Genomic DNA, 13667 nt, shown 5'->3' with positions numbered 1-13667 from the left:
CCTGCTCTGTGATACCTCTGTAGTCGAGTGGGTTTTTCTGTATGCACTGCACACTTCCATATTTAGCAAGACACTCAACATGACTCATAATAAATGGGAAAAACACATCAACAGCCGTAACTCTCACCAGGTTTGTAATGTCATTAGCACAGCATTTACTGTCACATGACGAGCCTGAGCCACTAGCCTCAGCTGCTCCAAACGGATGTTTTGCGGTGATGGAGTGGCTCTTTCCCTTACTCAATTAAAACCTCATGAATCCTCACCATCAGTCCTCTCCAGAGATATGAACTTCCTCTCTTTATATAGAGGTCATGTTTGGCACTGTCCAATTGCAATTGCCCCCCCCCGTCTGCTGCTATAGCAACCAGAGATACTGTGGAGTGCTAAACAATGTATAAGGGTTATAAACAGGATGGTGCCCTTTGATCTTTGGCCAGTAATTACTTCATTTTTTCATGTTTTGTCTCCGCAGGTGAAACTAGAAGAAGCTTTGACGCTGGCCACAGATTTCCACAACTCTCTGCAAGATTTCATCAACTGGCTGACCCAAGCAGAGCAGACCCTGAACACGGTTTCCCCCGCTTCCCTCATACTGGAGACCATCATGTTTCAGATAGATGAGCATAAGGTAATGTTTGTACATGCAGGCCAGTGACGCCGCCTGTGAAGCGAAATGAAACACTGATGACAGGGAATTATTCTCATTTTCATGACTGGCTTGTGAATTTGTTTTTAGATGCCAGGTTAAGGCCTTTTAATCCAAGTTTGCTTGATTATTAGACATTACTATGGTAATGTCTAGTAGTCTTACTGAGTCGGTGAGAAATTAAAATTATTAGTATCATTATGAAATGGCAGTTCATGATTACCAGCTCCCCATTGTACTTTGCCTTCAAGCCAAAAATGACCTAATGGCATCTGCTTTATCCTTCAGAACAGAGCTCATTAGCTCATTACTCACATTTCCTCTGCTGTCAGGTGAAAATTCATTATACCTTTTTTTTTAATGTTATAACATCTGGCCTGAATCCTTCCTTTTCTGCTTTGTACTGTGTCCGTGCAGATGTTTGTGACAGAGGTAAACTCCCACAGAGAGCACATTATTGAACTGGACAAGACAGGCACACATCTGAAGTACTTCAGCCAGAAACAGGATGTGGTCCTGATAAAGAACCTGCTGCTCAGCGTCCAAGGCCGCTGGGAGAAGCTGGTGCAGAGGTCTGTTGAGCGAGGTCGTCTGTTGGATGAAGCCAGGAAGAGGGCGAAACAGGTACCGTTCAGTGGATATTTATGCTGAGTTTGAACAGGCATGACATCAGGATTTTTTATTATCATTGGAAAGCTCTGGAAATTGGATATTAAGCCTGTTTCTTATTCTTTCTGCAGGCTATTAAAGTATTTTCATAATTATGGGCCCCTTCTGTTCCAATCATGTTAACTTTAAGCAGGGCTCTGTGATAAATCTAGTGAACTCATACCGATTTTAAAATGCTTTTAAACTGTTTGTTTCTTACTCTTTCATTAGTTCCATGAAAATTTCAATAAATTGATGGAGTGGCTAGATGAATCTGAGAAGACTCTGGACTCTGAAGTGGAAATTGCCAATGATCCAGATAAAATCAAGATGCAGCTGGTGCAACACAAGGTAACTGAGGAAAAAAAAAATAAGGCACATGGCACAACACCTACCAGAGAGTTTCCTTCATTAAACAGACATATCTTATTCTGAAGTCAGAAATTTTTGCTGTATAGTAGCTGGAATTCAAGAAAAAATAAGAGCTTATTGATGGGAATTACAGTGTCTGTAGAAATCATGTGCTTATACTGCTGTTCACTATTGTTGTGATTGTGATGTTATGCTGGGAGATTGTGCTAATCCTGTCATAATCCCTGAATGGACCAAATGTATTAAGGCTTGCCTTGCTTTTGGATACATTTAATCTCTATGGAGTAAGGGCTCTTGAGTTTTGACCCCCTTTTTGTTTTCCTCACTGAAGACTGTCTTCTTAATCACAAAACACGCACACCACACACAGATTAGGATACTGTTTGACATGCCAACAGTAATAATAAGAAAATCTCTTGAGAAGGTTTGCTGTTCCCATTTGAAAATAGAAGCATTATGAGTCCATTAAAGCTGACCATTGGGAGGTTGTACATATTATTTATACTTTTTTCATCATGCAGGAGTTCCAGAAAGCTCTTGGCAGCAAACACTCTGTGTATGATACTACCACTCGAACGGGGCGGGCCCTGAAAGACAAGACCTCTTTACAGGATGATAATCAAAAGCTGGATGACATGCTGAGTGAACTGAGGGACAAATGGGACACTGTTTGTGGGAAGTCAGTGGAAAGGTGAGGATCTTCCCACAATCTGTGCTGTATTTCATTCCACTGACCTGTACACAGACTACTTGCAATACCTTCTAAAAAAAAACTTCACTATGAATATTTTGTTCTCTTCTGTAGACAAAACAAGCTGGAGGAAGCCTTGTTGTTCTCTGGCCAGTTTACAGATGCTCTCCAGGCTCTCATTGACTGGTTGTACAGAGTGGAACCTCAGCTGGCTGAGGACCAGCCCGTACACGGAGACATAGACCTGGTTCTGAACCTGATCGACAACCACAAGGTAGAAAACTTCAAACCGAAGAGCCAGAATGTCTTTCTTTTGTTGATCGGACAGTTTGTTACTGATGTTAGTGGCAAAAATCAAAATCCAACTTCAAAAGCAACTTTACCTCTGCACCGTCCTAACCTTTTATCATTCTTAACACAATACAAGACAAATGAGCCTTAAACTACACAAGGGATAGACAGCACATACAAATAACAAAAGGGCAGGCATTGTATTACTTTCTCATTCAGGCTGTTTTCTTTGTAGTTTTATGTCCAGCAAAGGCTTGAAAGTTGATGCTGTTTTTACTTAGTCATTAGTAATAATACATGAATAACATTTTTCTTTGTACCTTTTCATTGAAATTCTAAAGACAACAAACACTGAAAGCAAATACTGATTTATGCCTCTTGTCATTGGAACAGCAATGAAACAGAGACTAATATGACTAATAGTTTTTTGCAGTAATTTTCAAATCAAATTAAAAAATTAGCCATTTTAAAAACTGAACACTGTTAATAATTGTTTGTATCCTCAAATCTGTCTGCTCACTGCAGGTTTTTCAGAAGGAGCTGGGAAAGCGGACAGTAAGCGTTCAGGCCCTCAAACGTTCGGCAAGGGAGCTGATCGAGAACAGTCACGACGACTCCTCCTGGGTCAAAGTCCAGATGCAGGAGCTGAGCACGCGCTGGGAGACGGTGTGCAACCTGTCGGTGTCTAAGCAGGCCCGGCTGGAGCAGGCCTTGGGCCAGGTACTCCAGACAGTACTCTTAAGAGTTGTGAGACAGAAGGTAAATTAACTGTATCAGCCTGACTAATGTGTCTCTTCTCACTGCAGGCTGAAGAGTTTCACTCTACTGTTCATATCCTGCTGGAGTGGCTAGCTGAGGCAGAACAAAGTTTGCGTTTCCACGGCAGCTTGCCCGATGATGAGGAAGCTCTGCAGGCGCTTATCGAACAGCACAAGGTAAGCAGTGCAAATATTTCTGCTTTTTTTTTTTTAACCTCAGAAATAAACTTAGTGCTTACTTTATTTCATATTTTGGCTGTTTTTGTTGCTTTATTTAAGAAATAAAACATGCCGCCAATACTTTGCTTGAATAAACAGTTAAGACCCTCACTCTGTATGTAATTGTAGGCTGTCTAAAAGTAGATGCCACGCCATTTTCAATGCCAAAAATGTTTTTCTTAACTATGAGGTCATCTGATTAAAATGACTGGGCTTTGCTCCAGTTTTGAACCAAGTATGTGCAATGTTTTGTTTTTTATTTTTAGATAATCCGGTTCCAAATCTAAACTCGTTTTCAACTTTTTTTTTTTTTTTTAAGGGGTTCATGAAAAAACTGGAGGAAAAGCGAGTGGCTCTAAATAAAGCAACCAGTATGGGGGAGGCCATTCTCAGCATCTGTCATCCAGACTCTATCACAACCATCAAGCACTGGAACACCATCATTAAAGCCCGCTTTGAAGAGGTCAGTCCAGTGTTTCATACCATCAGGTTTAACAGAACACATGAACCTATTTTGATGCCTCAAGTTAGAATAAGGAAGAATTACTCAAATATTTTCTCTAAATATAAATCACTAAACAGGGGCTGCGTCAGAAACTCTTTATGGCACTCAAAAAATTATCTGTTTTATTGTAACAACAAAGTAATAATGACTCTTCTTCAGAGGTAAATGTGAGCATGTTTAGTGATATATGAGTAATTCTGCTGTTACAGGTTCAGGCTTGGGCCAGGCAGCACCAGCAGCGACTGGCCACGGCCCTCACTGAGCTGTTAGCTACTCAGGAGCTGCTGGAGAATCTTCTGACATGGCTGCAGTGGGCTGAGACCAACCTCAATGACAAGGATAAGGAGCCACTCCCTCAGGAGATCGAGGAGGTCAAAAACCTAATAGCAGAACACCAGGTGAATTGAAACAGCAAGTAGCAATACACTGTAGTTCTACGTTTATAACTCTTCTTGTTTTTCAGTCGACGTTTTACTGGTTGTGTGTCTGGCTGTTCTCTAAATAGTAGTTTACTGCTGCTCTCCCCTGCAGGCATTCATGGAGGAAATGACCAGGAAGCAACCAGATGTTGACAAGATCACCAAGACACACAAAAGAAAGGCTGCCGTGGAGCCCCAAATCCAGTCTCAGATCCCTGTGCTGGACAAAGGAAGAGCTGGAAGTATGTATCCCATCCCTATTCCTCATAGAGGATGACCTGAGCCATCTGGCCAAGTGCTGAATCACTGCAGGGTGACACGACATCCTCATTTTGCCCGTTTTAGCACCTGGAATGATGTCAGTGTGAATGCATTCCTCCTGATTATATGGTGGAAACACAGTCATTTAAAGGTTTTTGTCTTTCCCTTACAGGAAAACGTTCTCCCACGCAAACGATGTATGCGTCATCAACACAAGCTCCCATTGAAACAAAGAACCCACGGGTTAACCTTCTGGTCACCAAGTGGCAGCACGTGTGGCTGCTGGCTTTGGACCGAAGGAGGAAACTCAACGATGCTTTGGACCGACTGGAAGAGGTAACCCAGCACAATCTGCAGGCAGTTTTCTGCCAGTGTGTAGCCTTTTAGTTATTAATATTGACCATTCTTTCCCTAACTGTGCAGCTAAAGGAATTCGCCAACTTTGACTTTGATGTGTGGCGGAAACGCTACATGCGCTGGATGAACCATAAAAAGTCTCGTGTCATGGACTTCTTCCGGCGCATTGACAAAGATCAAGATGGCAAGGTGACCCGACAGGAGTTTATAGAGGGCATTCTCTCTTCCAGTAAGTGCCAAACTCGAAGCTGAACAGCATCTACACCACTGAGCAAAATGCTCCTTTCATAACACTCAATGTCTCTTCAACAGAATTCCCTACCAGTCGTCTGGAGATGAGCGCCGTAGCCGACATATTTGACAGAGACGGTGACGGCTACATTGACTACTACGAGTTTGTGGCAGCTCTACATCCCAACAAAGACGCTTACAAACCACTAACAGATGCTGACAAAATTGAAGACGAGGTAATAAGAACGCTCGGGGCCTTAATTTCACATTTTCAAATGTGAGATATTGCTTAATAAAAAGTTGCGTGTTTGCAGGTCACGCGCCAAGTGGCGAAGTGCAAATGTCCAAAACGATTCCAGGTGGAGCAAATTGGTGCCAATAAATACCGGGTAAGCAGATTTTTATGAGTTTGGCGTATTTAGCAGGTAAATGCTTTTTTGTTGTTGTTGTTTTCAAGCAATACAAAGCTGTGACATGGTCATAAAATATTTTAAAGTAACTTTTCAGGGGAAAATTTTTGGTGAAGGTAAGTGTTGAACTTGATGAAAAAAAGTGCCAGTACATGCTAACCTTTCTATATTTTTATTGTTCTTCACATCACCAGTTCTACCTTGGAAATCAGGTACATCCTCTTCTATTTTTTTGTCCTTCTGTCCTGTGCCTTATCAAGCCTTATGTCCTTTTTCTTGTTTACCACATTTGCTGTCCAATTAACACTTTCTGCCCAGATTCCTGGCTGATGTTCTCAGACTGGAACTCAGAAGTAGAAATAAAAATCTTTGGCCTGCTGATTTAATTTAACACGTCATTTAACACTGGCCTGAGATGTGAGTTTGGTCCAAGAATTTATGCACTGCACACAATCATAAATCTGATTTAAAGCGAGTAAATGAAAGAAGCACGCTTTCAAGTTTTATGTCAGTCGATGTTTATGTCCAATCTAAATTTGTCTGTTCGCATAGGTTTGTATTTTGCTGGAAAATAAGCTGGTCTGGGTGATATTCAATGCATTAAATGTTTATATATTTATATATATCTGCTTTTGAGTTTCAGAAAATGCAATATTAGCGTGCCAGTACCATTTCAGCCCATATTTTACTGGTTCATGGGCATAAATTCATCTGCTGGGCATACAATAATGCTTTCTGTGTGCTTGCCTTTGGTGCTTCAGTGTCATGGGAATGATTTACCTCAACACTGGCTGACACTATTTATTACATTATTTGGGCAGCTTTGATGATTTCAATGCTTTTCATTTTTCTTACTTTGTTAATATGTGCTGGCAATTTGCATGTTGGAAAAAGGTCATTACTGAGGGGACAGGGAGATGGGATAGGGGCATTAGTGATGGTTTATGAACTAGTTTGTGCTGATGTTATCACACGACAATGAATTAAAATAATTCTTTTGACAGTTTGGTCTGGTTCACTGCTTACATGACTCCTTAATCGGCGATGAGACAATAGCAAACAGGGAAAATCAAAATCTTACCCCCCACCTACACGTTGCAGTTTTGGAAAGCTGTATTCTGGTAAATGGTTATTCTTAAGCTGTTTCTTGTGCCTCCTTTTACTCCAGATCATCATCACCTTTAATGTATTTTATCACTAGAATCACCAGTGACATTAAATCATTATGATAATCATACAAGTGCAGGATATTATTATTATTATTATATTTTTTTTTTACCAGTTAAAAAGATATCATAAGATAATAGGAACTTAGTGGTCAGTCATCAGTGTTTGTTCATGTCTGCGTGTCACTGTGGTGGATTAGACAGAAGTAATTTGAATCATTCCTCATGTGTGTCATTTGGAGCTAGCTGCATTGGATCTGCATCAGTGTCCATGCATCCTGAGTATTTGTAGCTGTAGAAAGTGCACCAGAGTGCTGGACTGTAGGAGACTGATGTTTGTCCGCTTGATCAGAATGTGATTTTGATTTTGATTTTGACAGGAAGCATGCAGCTGTGATTGCAAATTCTGTTTTTTTTGTGCCTGATGCTCATGGTCTCATCCAACTGGCTGACATGTGTGGTATCACCTCATAAAGCTTGAGCCATTCTCACCCATAACATGCTCTGTGTTCCTATGTCTAGTATGTGTGGTTGGTCAAATTATTACAAACTAGGGCCCCCTGGTGGTGTAATCATGTGCCTTCAGGTATGGGTTTGTTTTTCACAGGCTCCTCCTGCAGTAAAAATGGAGCCTTATACTGCTGCGATACAGCCAGACACATAGATATTACAGCCAGAAACCACGATTACACAGAAATCACCAAAATTAAAAAAAAAAAAAAGTCCAGTTAGGTTTGTAAAGCTGTGAAGTTTGATGTAGTTACTGCACGGCTTTACACTATGTTACAGCGTCTCAGATTCAGTTGACTCTCAGCAGCAGCTGGTATGAGTGTAAAGCCTGGCTGATGCTATAGCTTTGAGGTGGATTCTGATGTTTCTAATTAAAAATACTGATGACATACTATGGTTAAAAAAAAACAAAAAAACATGTCCACTAGAGCACAACTGATATCATCAGCTGATATTAGCTATTTGCTGATCTGTTGTTATCTGCATTCATTACGATTTATAACTGAAAATGAAAATATTGGAATATCAGACTTTTATATCACCAAACACTGATATTGATATCAATTGTAAAAATCCTATATTGGTCGGGCTCTACACTAGACTTCACAAAATTGTGATAATGCCACAAAAAAGTTTTTTTGTACATTTTCTTGTGTAATTTTGTTTTTATTGGCTTATTTAGACAAACTAATATACTGTATGCAATTATGAACTAATCATCTTGACGCAGCAATAAATCAGTCAGACTCAACAACAAATGGTAGTGTGTAGTAAATGAAGCAGTGACTATGAAGTAGTCAGTTTACTGTAGTATGAACTCAATAAGTAGTTAGAAGTGACACGTTTTATTGAAAACAGTAGCACACATTTATAGAAAATAAAGTTGGATTGACCTTTGTGTAATTTGTGTTTTGTTGTGTCTGAGAATGAAAAGTGAAAATTTGTGTTTTGTGTCAAAATCTTTTTGTGTTTATGATTGTGTGTGTGTGTGTGTTTAAACCTGTACAACATATAAGAGAAACCAGAAGTGGATGCAAATTTTCTTCAATGAAATAATATCTATTAAAGTCACCTAATTCCCCACAATTAAAAGAATTAGCTGGAATGACTGGAATTCTTCAGAGCACTCTGGTTTCCAGTGTTGCACAGCTTCGAGTCTGCACTGAGAGAGAGCGCTCGCAGGAAGGTCAGATTTTTCACACATTCCCCTCTCTATTTTCCTTCCCCCATCGCAGTTTGGAGACTCTCAGCAGCTTCGCCTCGTGAGAATTTTACGCAGCACTGTGATGGTGCGGGTGGGAGGAGGCTGGATGGCTCTGGATGAGTTTCTGGTGAAGAATGACCCCTGTCGCGGTGAGTTCAAAGGTTAACCACAAGAAGTCGCAATCCAGTTTAGTTTAAAGGTCAGCTATTTTATTGACTTTCACTTTCTTTGTTAGCGAGCGGGGAAAGGATGTGGCACTTAGGATAGGTGAACACTGCTGATGACTTCATTAATCTTTTGATTGTATATGAATTTATTTATTTATTGAGAAATGAAATGAAAAATACTGTCCAGTGAATATTTATGTAAGCTTGTTTGAAATGACAACTTACTTAAATATATCACATATATTAATAATATATGTAATGTAGTATTTATCTGTACGTAATATACTGCAAATTGCTGAGGGTTAAAGTTAGAAATGTACTTTCTTATGTTCCCAACATCCCAACACCAAATTCTTAAAAAGAACCTGAGTTATTGAACTGAATTAGTTAACACAGCTAGGCTTAAATACCTGTTAAAAATGTACATCATTTGTAAGCAGTAACACGGCCACCTGCAAATACCCTAACGTCTGCTGCCATCTGTATTAATGATCAATTTCTGTTTTTCCCACGAAACCCTCCTCCTGCTCAACATGAACATTTCTTCTAGTTCATCACCACGGGAGCAAAATGTTGCGCTCGGAATCAAACTCTTCAATTACTCAGTCTCCTATAGGTTGGCAAATCTCACACTTTCTCACCTTGCTCCATGAACCCACCAGTGGTATGTGTGTCTGCACATCCGAGCTTGTGTTGGTCCTGGTGTGTGCCGTATTGTAGCTGCGTGTGAGCGCTCACTGTGAAAGAATGGCATCCTCAGAAACCAGCTCCACTCACAATCAGCTGTCATCCAGCTGCAGCTGGTTCCCATGCATGCAGTTGTTTGTGTGAATCACATCACCTTCAATCACTTCAGCACAACGAATCGGCTCCTTTTCACTCTCGCCGCATGTCCCGGGGAGCTCTGAGTCATGCTTCTTTTTGCAGTTCAGGGTTCAGGAGGTGCTCATCTGACTGTATTAACTGGTAATATAGGCTCCTTCATAGGCAAAAGTGGTGACACTGCCTCTATATAACACACACGCAACAAAACTGAAGAAGTATTTATTGCACTGTTTACTTTGTTTGACAGTGTGGCTTAGTGTTTAAAACTGCATGCAGGTCTGTTTGTTTTCAACATAACCATACTGTTTGGTTTATTCTTTGTTGTTTATTTTTACTTGGTTTTTATAATTCTTCTTATTTGCACAGAGTTTGTTTTGAGAGTGTTTAGGCCCACTTTCATTTATTTTAGTTTTCTCAACATTATACGCCACTGTTACTTATTCCACTACTGCTGCAACAGGAGCAGGACATCTGTTCAGCAGTATGGATGAAATATGTAACTGCATGAGCTGTTTTGTTGTTGAGTTCATTGTTTATTTATTGTGACGAGAGGATAAGTCACGTCATGGTAACACTTTATTAGTCTGTCCTTATAGTGTTTCTCTTTCATTTATGAAGAATTTTCCTGGAAATTGTTGTATAATTCAGTGATAATTATAAGGAAATGTAATTGGTAAATTTCCAAATCATTGTTATTGTAAAAAGCAGCAAATTTCTGCACAGCCAAAAATACAGTTTAACATAGAGTATTGTGCACAAGTCTTGAGCCACCCCTCATTTCTTTATATTTTGCTTCGAAGGAACCAGACTTTCTTGTAATCTTTTAGGTGATCTTGAGCAAAAGTTCTCCAGGCTTTCTGGGGGTCTTTCAAGGTTTTTTTAAATTTGTACAAACTCTGTTTTTGCCTTATGTGCTGTATTTTCATTTATGTTTGCACATGTTTCAATAAATTGCTGCAACGATTTCCAATTTTCCCAGCAAAATATAAAGAAATGAGGGGTGACTCTGGACCTTTGCACAGCACTGTATATGACAAATAAAGCTTCTAATAATTGAATAATCAATTTTCCTATATTTAATTATTTGTTAACTTCAGGAAACTTTCAATAATCATTAGAAAATTCAGGACTGAAAGTGTAAAATAAAGTGTTAACTCACCATCATCATCTTCATCATCATTAACACACAAGTAGTGACAGGTGTGTTTGTGGAGTAGGTCTCATTTTGAGTGTCTTTTCTTAGCTAAAGGCAGAACCAATGTGGAGCTAAGAGAGAAGTTCATCCTCCCAGAGGGAACCACTCAAGTGATGGCGAGCTTCCGCTACAGAGGCCGGAGGTCTCGGCCATCATCTCGAGGAGCTTCTCCCAACAGATCCACCTCCAGTCAGAGCCTTCCAGTCCCAGCCGCAATGAGCACACCCAAGGTGAGAGGCTCCATGTGCTGTGAGAGCTGACTGCCTTGTTCTCCGCCACACTGTAGATTGATCAACCCCCCCCCAACCCCACCACCACCACCATGATTTTCCTCTCATTTATCCACTTTTTTTTTTTTTCTTAATTAGCTTTGCATTATTCGATCATTTTGCCGTTTGATTTCCGTGTTTCTTCCATCCAGTGTTCCTGGTAGTTTTTGATTTTGTGAATCCATCTCTCTGTCTTTTGATTTGCCATTGTTCCCCAGAATCCCCAACACATAACCCGCAATTATGATAAGCCATGGCTTACAAACAGCAAACCCTCCACTCCTCTTAAATCATCAGACTCCTTTGAGAGCCAAGGTTCATCCTCAGAGGTATAGTCATATACAGCACATGATGTGAAACGCTTCAGATATATGACCCAACTAAAATCTATTGCTAATTTATTGAAAATGTGTATATAGTTCTGATTTTACTGGCTCAAAATGAAAATTAGATGCATGATGGACTTCATAGATTTTATTTGGGTCTATAACCTTTAACTTTCTTGAATAATTGGCTCATATCTAACCCTTTCTTGACCAAAATTCATCTGCTTCATTTTTTTTTATCCTACTGTAGCATGTACAACTTTATATTTGTAGTCTCTGCATATAATTAATGTTTTATGACTTATTGCTAACTGCATCTAAAAGCTACAGCCCAATTTGGGGGAAAATTAGGATTTTAATAAAATGCTTCTTTTTATAAAAGACCAACTCAATATTATTTTTTCTGTTTTTTGAAAATTTGGTCGTTATACTGTCATTTATTACTAATAACTGCCACTGATTACATATCAATTAAAGTTCTTTCTTTCACAGAGTAATCCGGTTCAAGGCAGCAGATTGCGTCTGCCTGGGTACTTGTCCGGCAAAGGATTTCAGTCAGGTGAAGAGGGAAGCTTGATCAACGCTGCTGTACTAAAAGCTCGAACTCAGACAATAGGTGGTGAGTACAAAGCAGCTTTATATAGCTCCGCAAATGCTGGATGTGTAAATAGGAACTGTTTACCAGCAACTTGTTTCAGCTGTAAAAAATACGTATTGCAGGTTAAAAGATGTCACTGTTTGCACCCTTCTTAATTCTCATTTCCAATTTTCTCTCTCTAGAATCAAGAAAAAATTCCAGCCGACCAGGAAGCAAAGCCGGAAGCAGAGGAAGTAGTCGCAGAGGAAGTGACGCCTCTGACTTTGACATCTCAGACATCCAGTCCGTGTGCTCAGATGTTTCTGAGACGGTTGGTGAATCTACCAGAGCGACGCCGCGCTCTGCATCCCGCCAACACGGAGGAAAACCCTCTAAGATCCCCACTCCTCAAAGAAGAGCCACTCCTACAAGCAAACTGGCCAAGGGATCCAAGCGATAGACAGTGGCCTTGAAAACAAACAACCCAGGAGCTAGTTGCACCCTAAACACATAACGGACACTGGAGACGTGTAACTTAAAAAAAAAAAGACTGCAAATGTGTTGCGTGTTATTTAAATTCTTGCAAAGATGTAAAATATTCTGTTAAGAGGCAATATGGTTTAATATTTTGTGAGAATGGAACGTTAACGGCCTTGTGTATTTGTTTTTAATGTATTTTACTTTTTGTGAAAATGTGTCAAATTGTTTTTATTGTATTTTATTTTTATTTATGCAAATCCTGTAGAGGATTGATGAACACTAGAAAATCTGGAAACGATCGTGTCGAACTAACATTTCTACACTAATGAAGGGCAAAATGCAGGATAGTGCTCTGAGAGTTACTGAATGTACTGTAATTTATGTATGCTTTTGTTTGGAGTAGATGGTGCATTATGGTACCGTTTGACACACTGCAATTATCTATTTAAGTGCTATGTTATACTGCCAACATGCATTTAAAGGGCAATGCAATATACTACAATAAACCCCACTAAGCACTGCAGAAGCCTTTGAAAACCCCTATTTAAGACAAGTAGCAGAAACCTCGTAACCATGACGCTTTTATGTCCTGTTTGTCAGCAGCTGCAGCCCTTCTTTTTGTTTAACCACCTCACAGCAAATGAGTACAGTGACCTTGAAGAGGTGCCACTTTATGTAGACATTCTCTGTGCATCCATGTCAATGTATGGTTAATTTCGGTAGAGCTGAAATTGTTATTGTAACATTACTTTGTAATAAACCTGCTTGCAGAAAGACACCAGAGACTGGTGTGCACCACAGAATTGTCTCTGCTTTGGTCATTTTTAGCTTACCTTACAGATAGACTCACAGGACAACTAGGATGTTTTTAAATTCTTCATAGTTTTCTTCATTTTTGTACCTCTCCACGAATCTCCTATGGGTCTTATATCACTGCAATGGCTCATAAAGGCTTTTACAAAAGCTGGAAAGCGGGTAAATGGGAACCGCTATTATTAAGGAAAATTAGTGAAAAAACAAAAGCGTTTCAAATGTTTTTTTTTCTTCTGTTTGTTTCCACATGTTGCAATTGTATATTGTATATAATTTAGCAGTGTTTAGATCCAGTGGTGGGTTAGATTGAAGGTGTGAGGTTTT

The 13667-nt window shown here is 39.7% G+C and overlaps 1 protein-coding gene across 3 annotated transcripts in view; it reads left to right on the top strand.

Moving 5' to 3' along the window:
• The window catches only part of dst (dystonin), a 104477-nt gene extending 91147 nt beyond the window's left edge, over positions 1-13330 (top strand). For all 3 annotated transcript variants that reach the window (XM_030747585.1, XM_030747586.1, XM_030747587.1), the window contains 22 exons: positions 476-631; positions 1067-1273; positions 1529-1648; positions 2191-2360; positions 2475-2634; positions 3177-3371; positions 3458-3586; positions 3948-4091; positions 4343-4531; positions 4665-4794; positions 4986-5149; positions 5237-5399; positions 5483-5637; positions 5716-5790; positions 6006-6023; positions 6816-6932; positions 8723-8840; positions 9409-9474; positions 10927-11108; positions 11366-11476; positions 11966-12092; positions 12254-13330. In XM_030747585.1, coding sequence (XP_030603445.1) covers positions 476-631; positions 1067-1273; positions 1529-1648; positions 2191-2360; positions 2475-2634; positions 3177-3371; positions 3458-3586; positions 3948-4091; positions 4343-4531; positions 4665-4794; positions 4986-5149; positions 5237-5399; positions 5483-5637; positions 5716-5790; positions 6006-6023; positions 6816-6932; positions 8723-8840; positions 9409-9474; positions 10927-11108; positions 11366-11476; positions 11966-12092; positions 12254-12510 — 3153 coding nt within the window. In that variant the 3' untranslated portion in view covers positions 12511-13330. The remainder of the gene's footprint in view (positions 1-475; positions 632-1066; positions 1274-1528; positions 1649-2190; positions 2361-2474; positions 2635-3176; positions 3372-3457; positions 3587-3947; positions 4092-4342; positions 4532-4664; positions 4795-4985; positions 5150-5236; positions 5400-5482; positions 5638-5715; positions 5791-6005; positions 6024-6815; positions 6933-8722; positions 8841-9408; positions 9475-10926; positions 11109-11365; positions 11477-11965; positions 12093-12253) is intronic.
• Positions 13331-13667: the final 337 nt, after the last annotated feature.

This window comes from Archocentrus centrarchus, chromosome 15 (genome assembly GCF_007364275.1).
Source record: "Archocentrus centrarchus isolate MPI-CPG fArcCen1 chromosome 15, fArcCen1, whole genome shotgun sequence".
In the NCBI taxonomy this organism is placed as follows: domain Eukaryota; kingdom Metazoa; phylum Chordata; class Actinopteri; order Cichliformes; family Cichlidae; genus Archocentrus; species Archocentrus centrarchus.
Note: the sequence above shows the minus strand (reverse complement) of the source record. Positions and strands in the feature narration are given on the sequence as shown.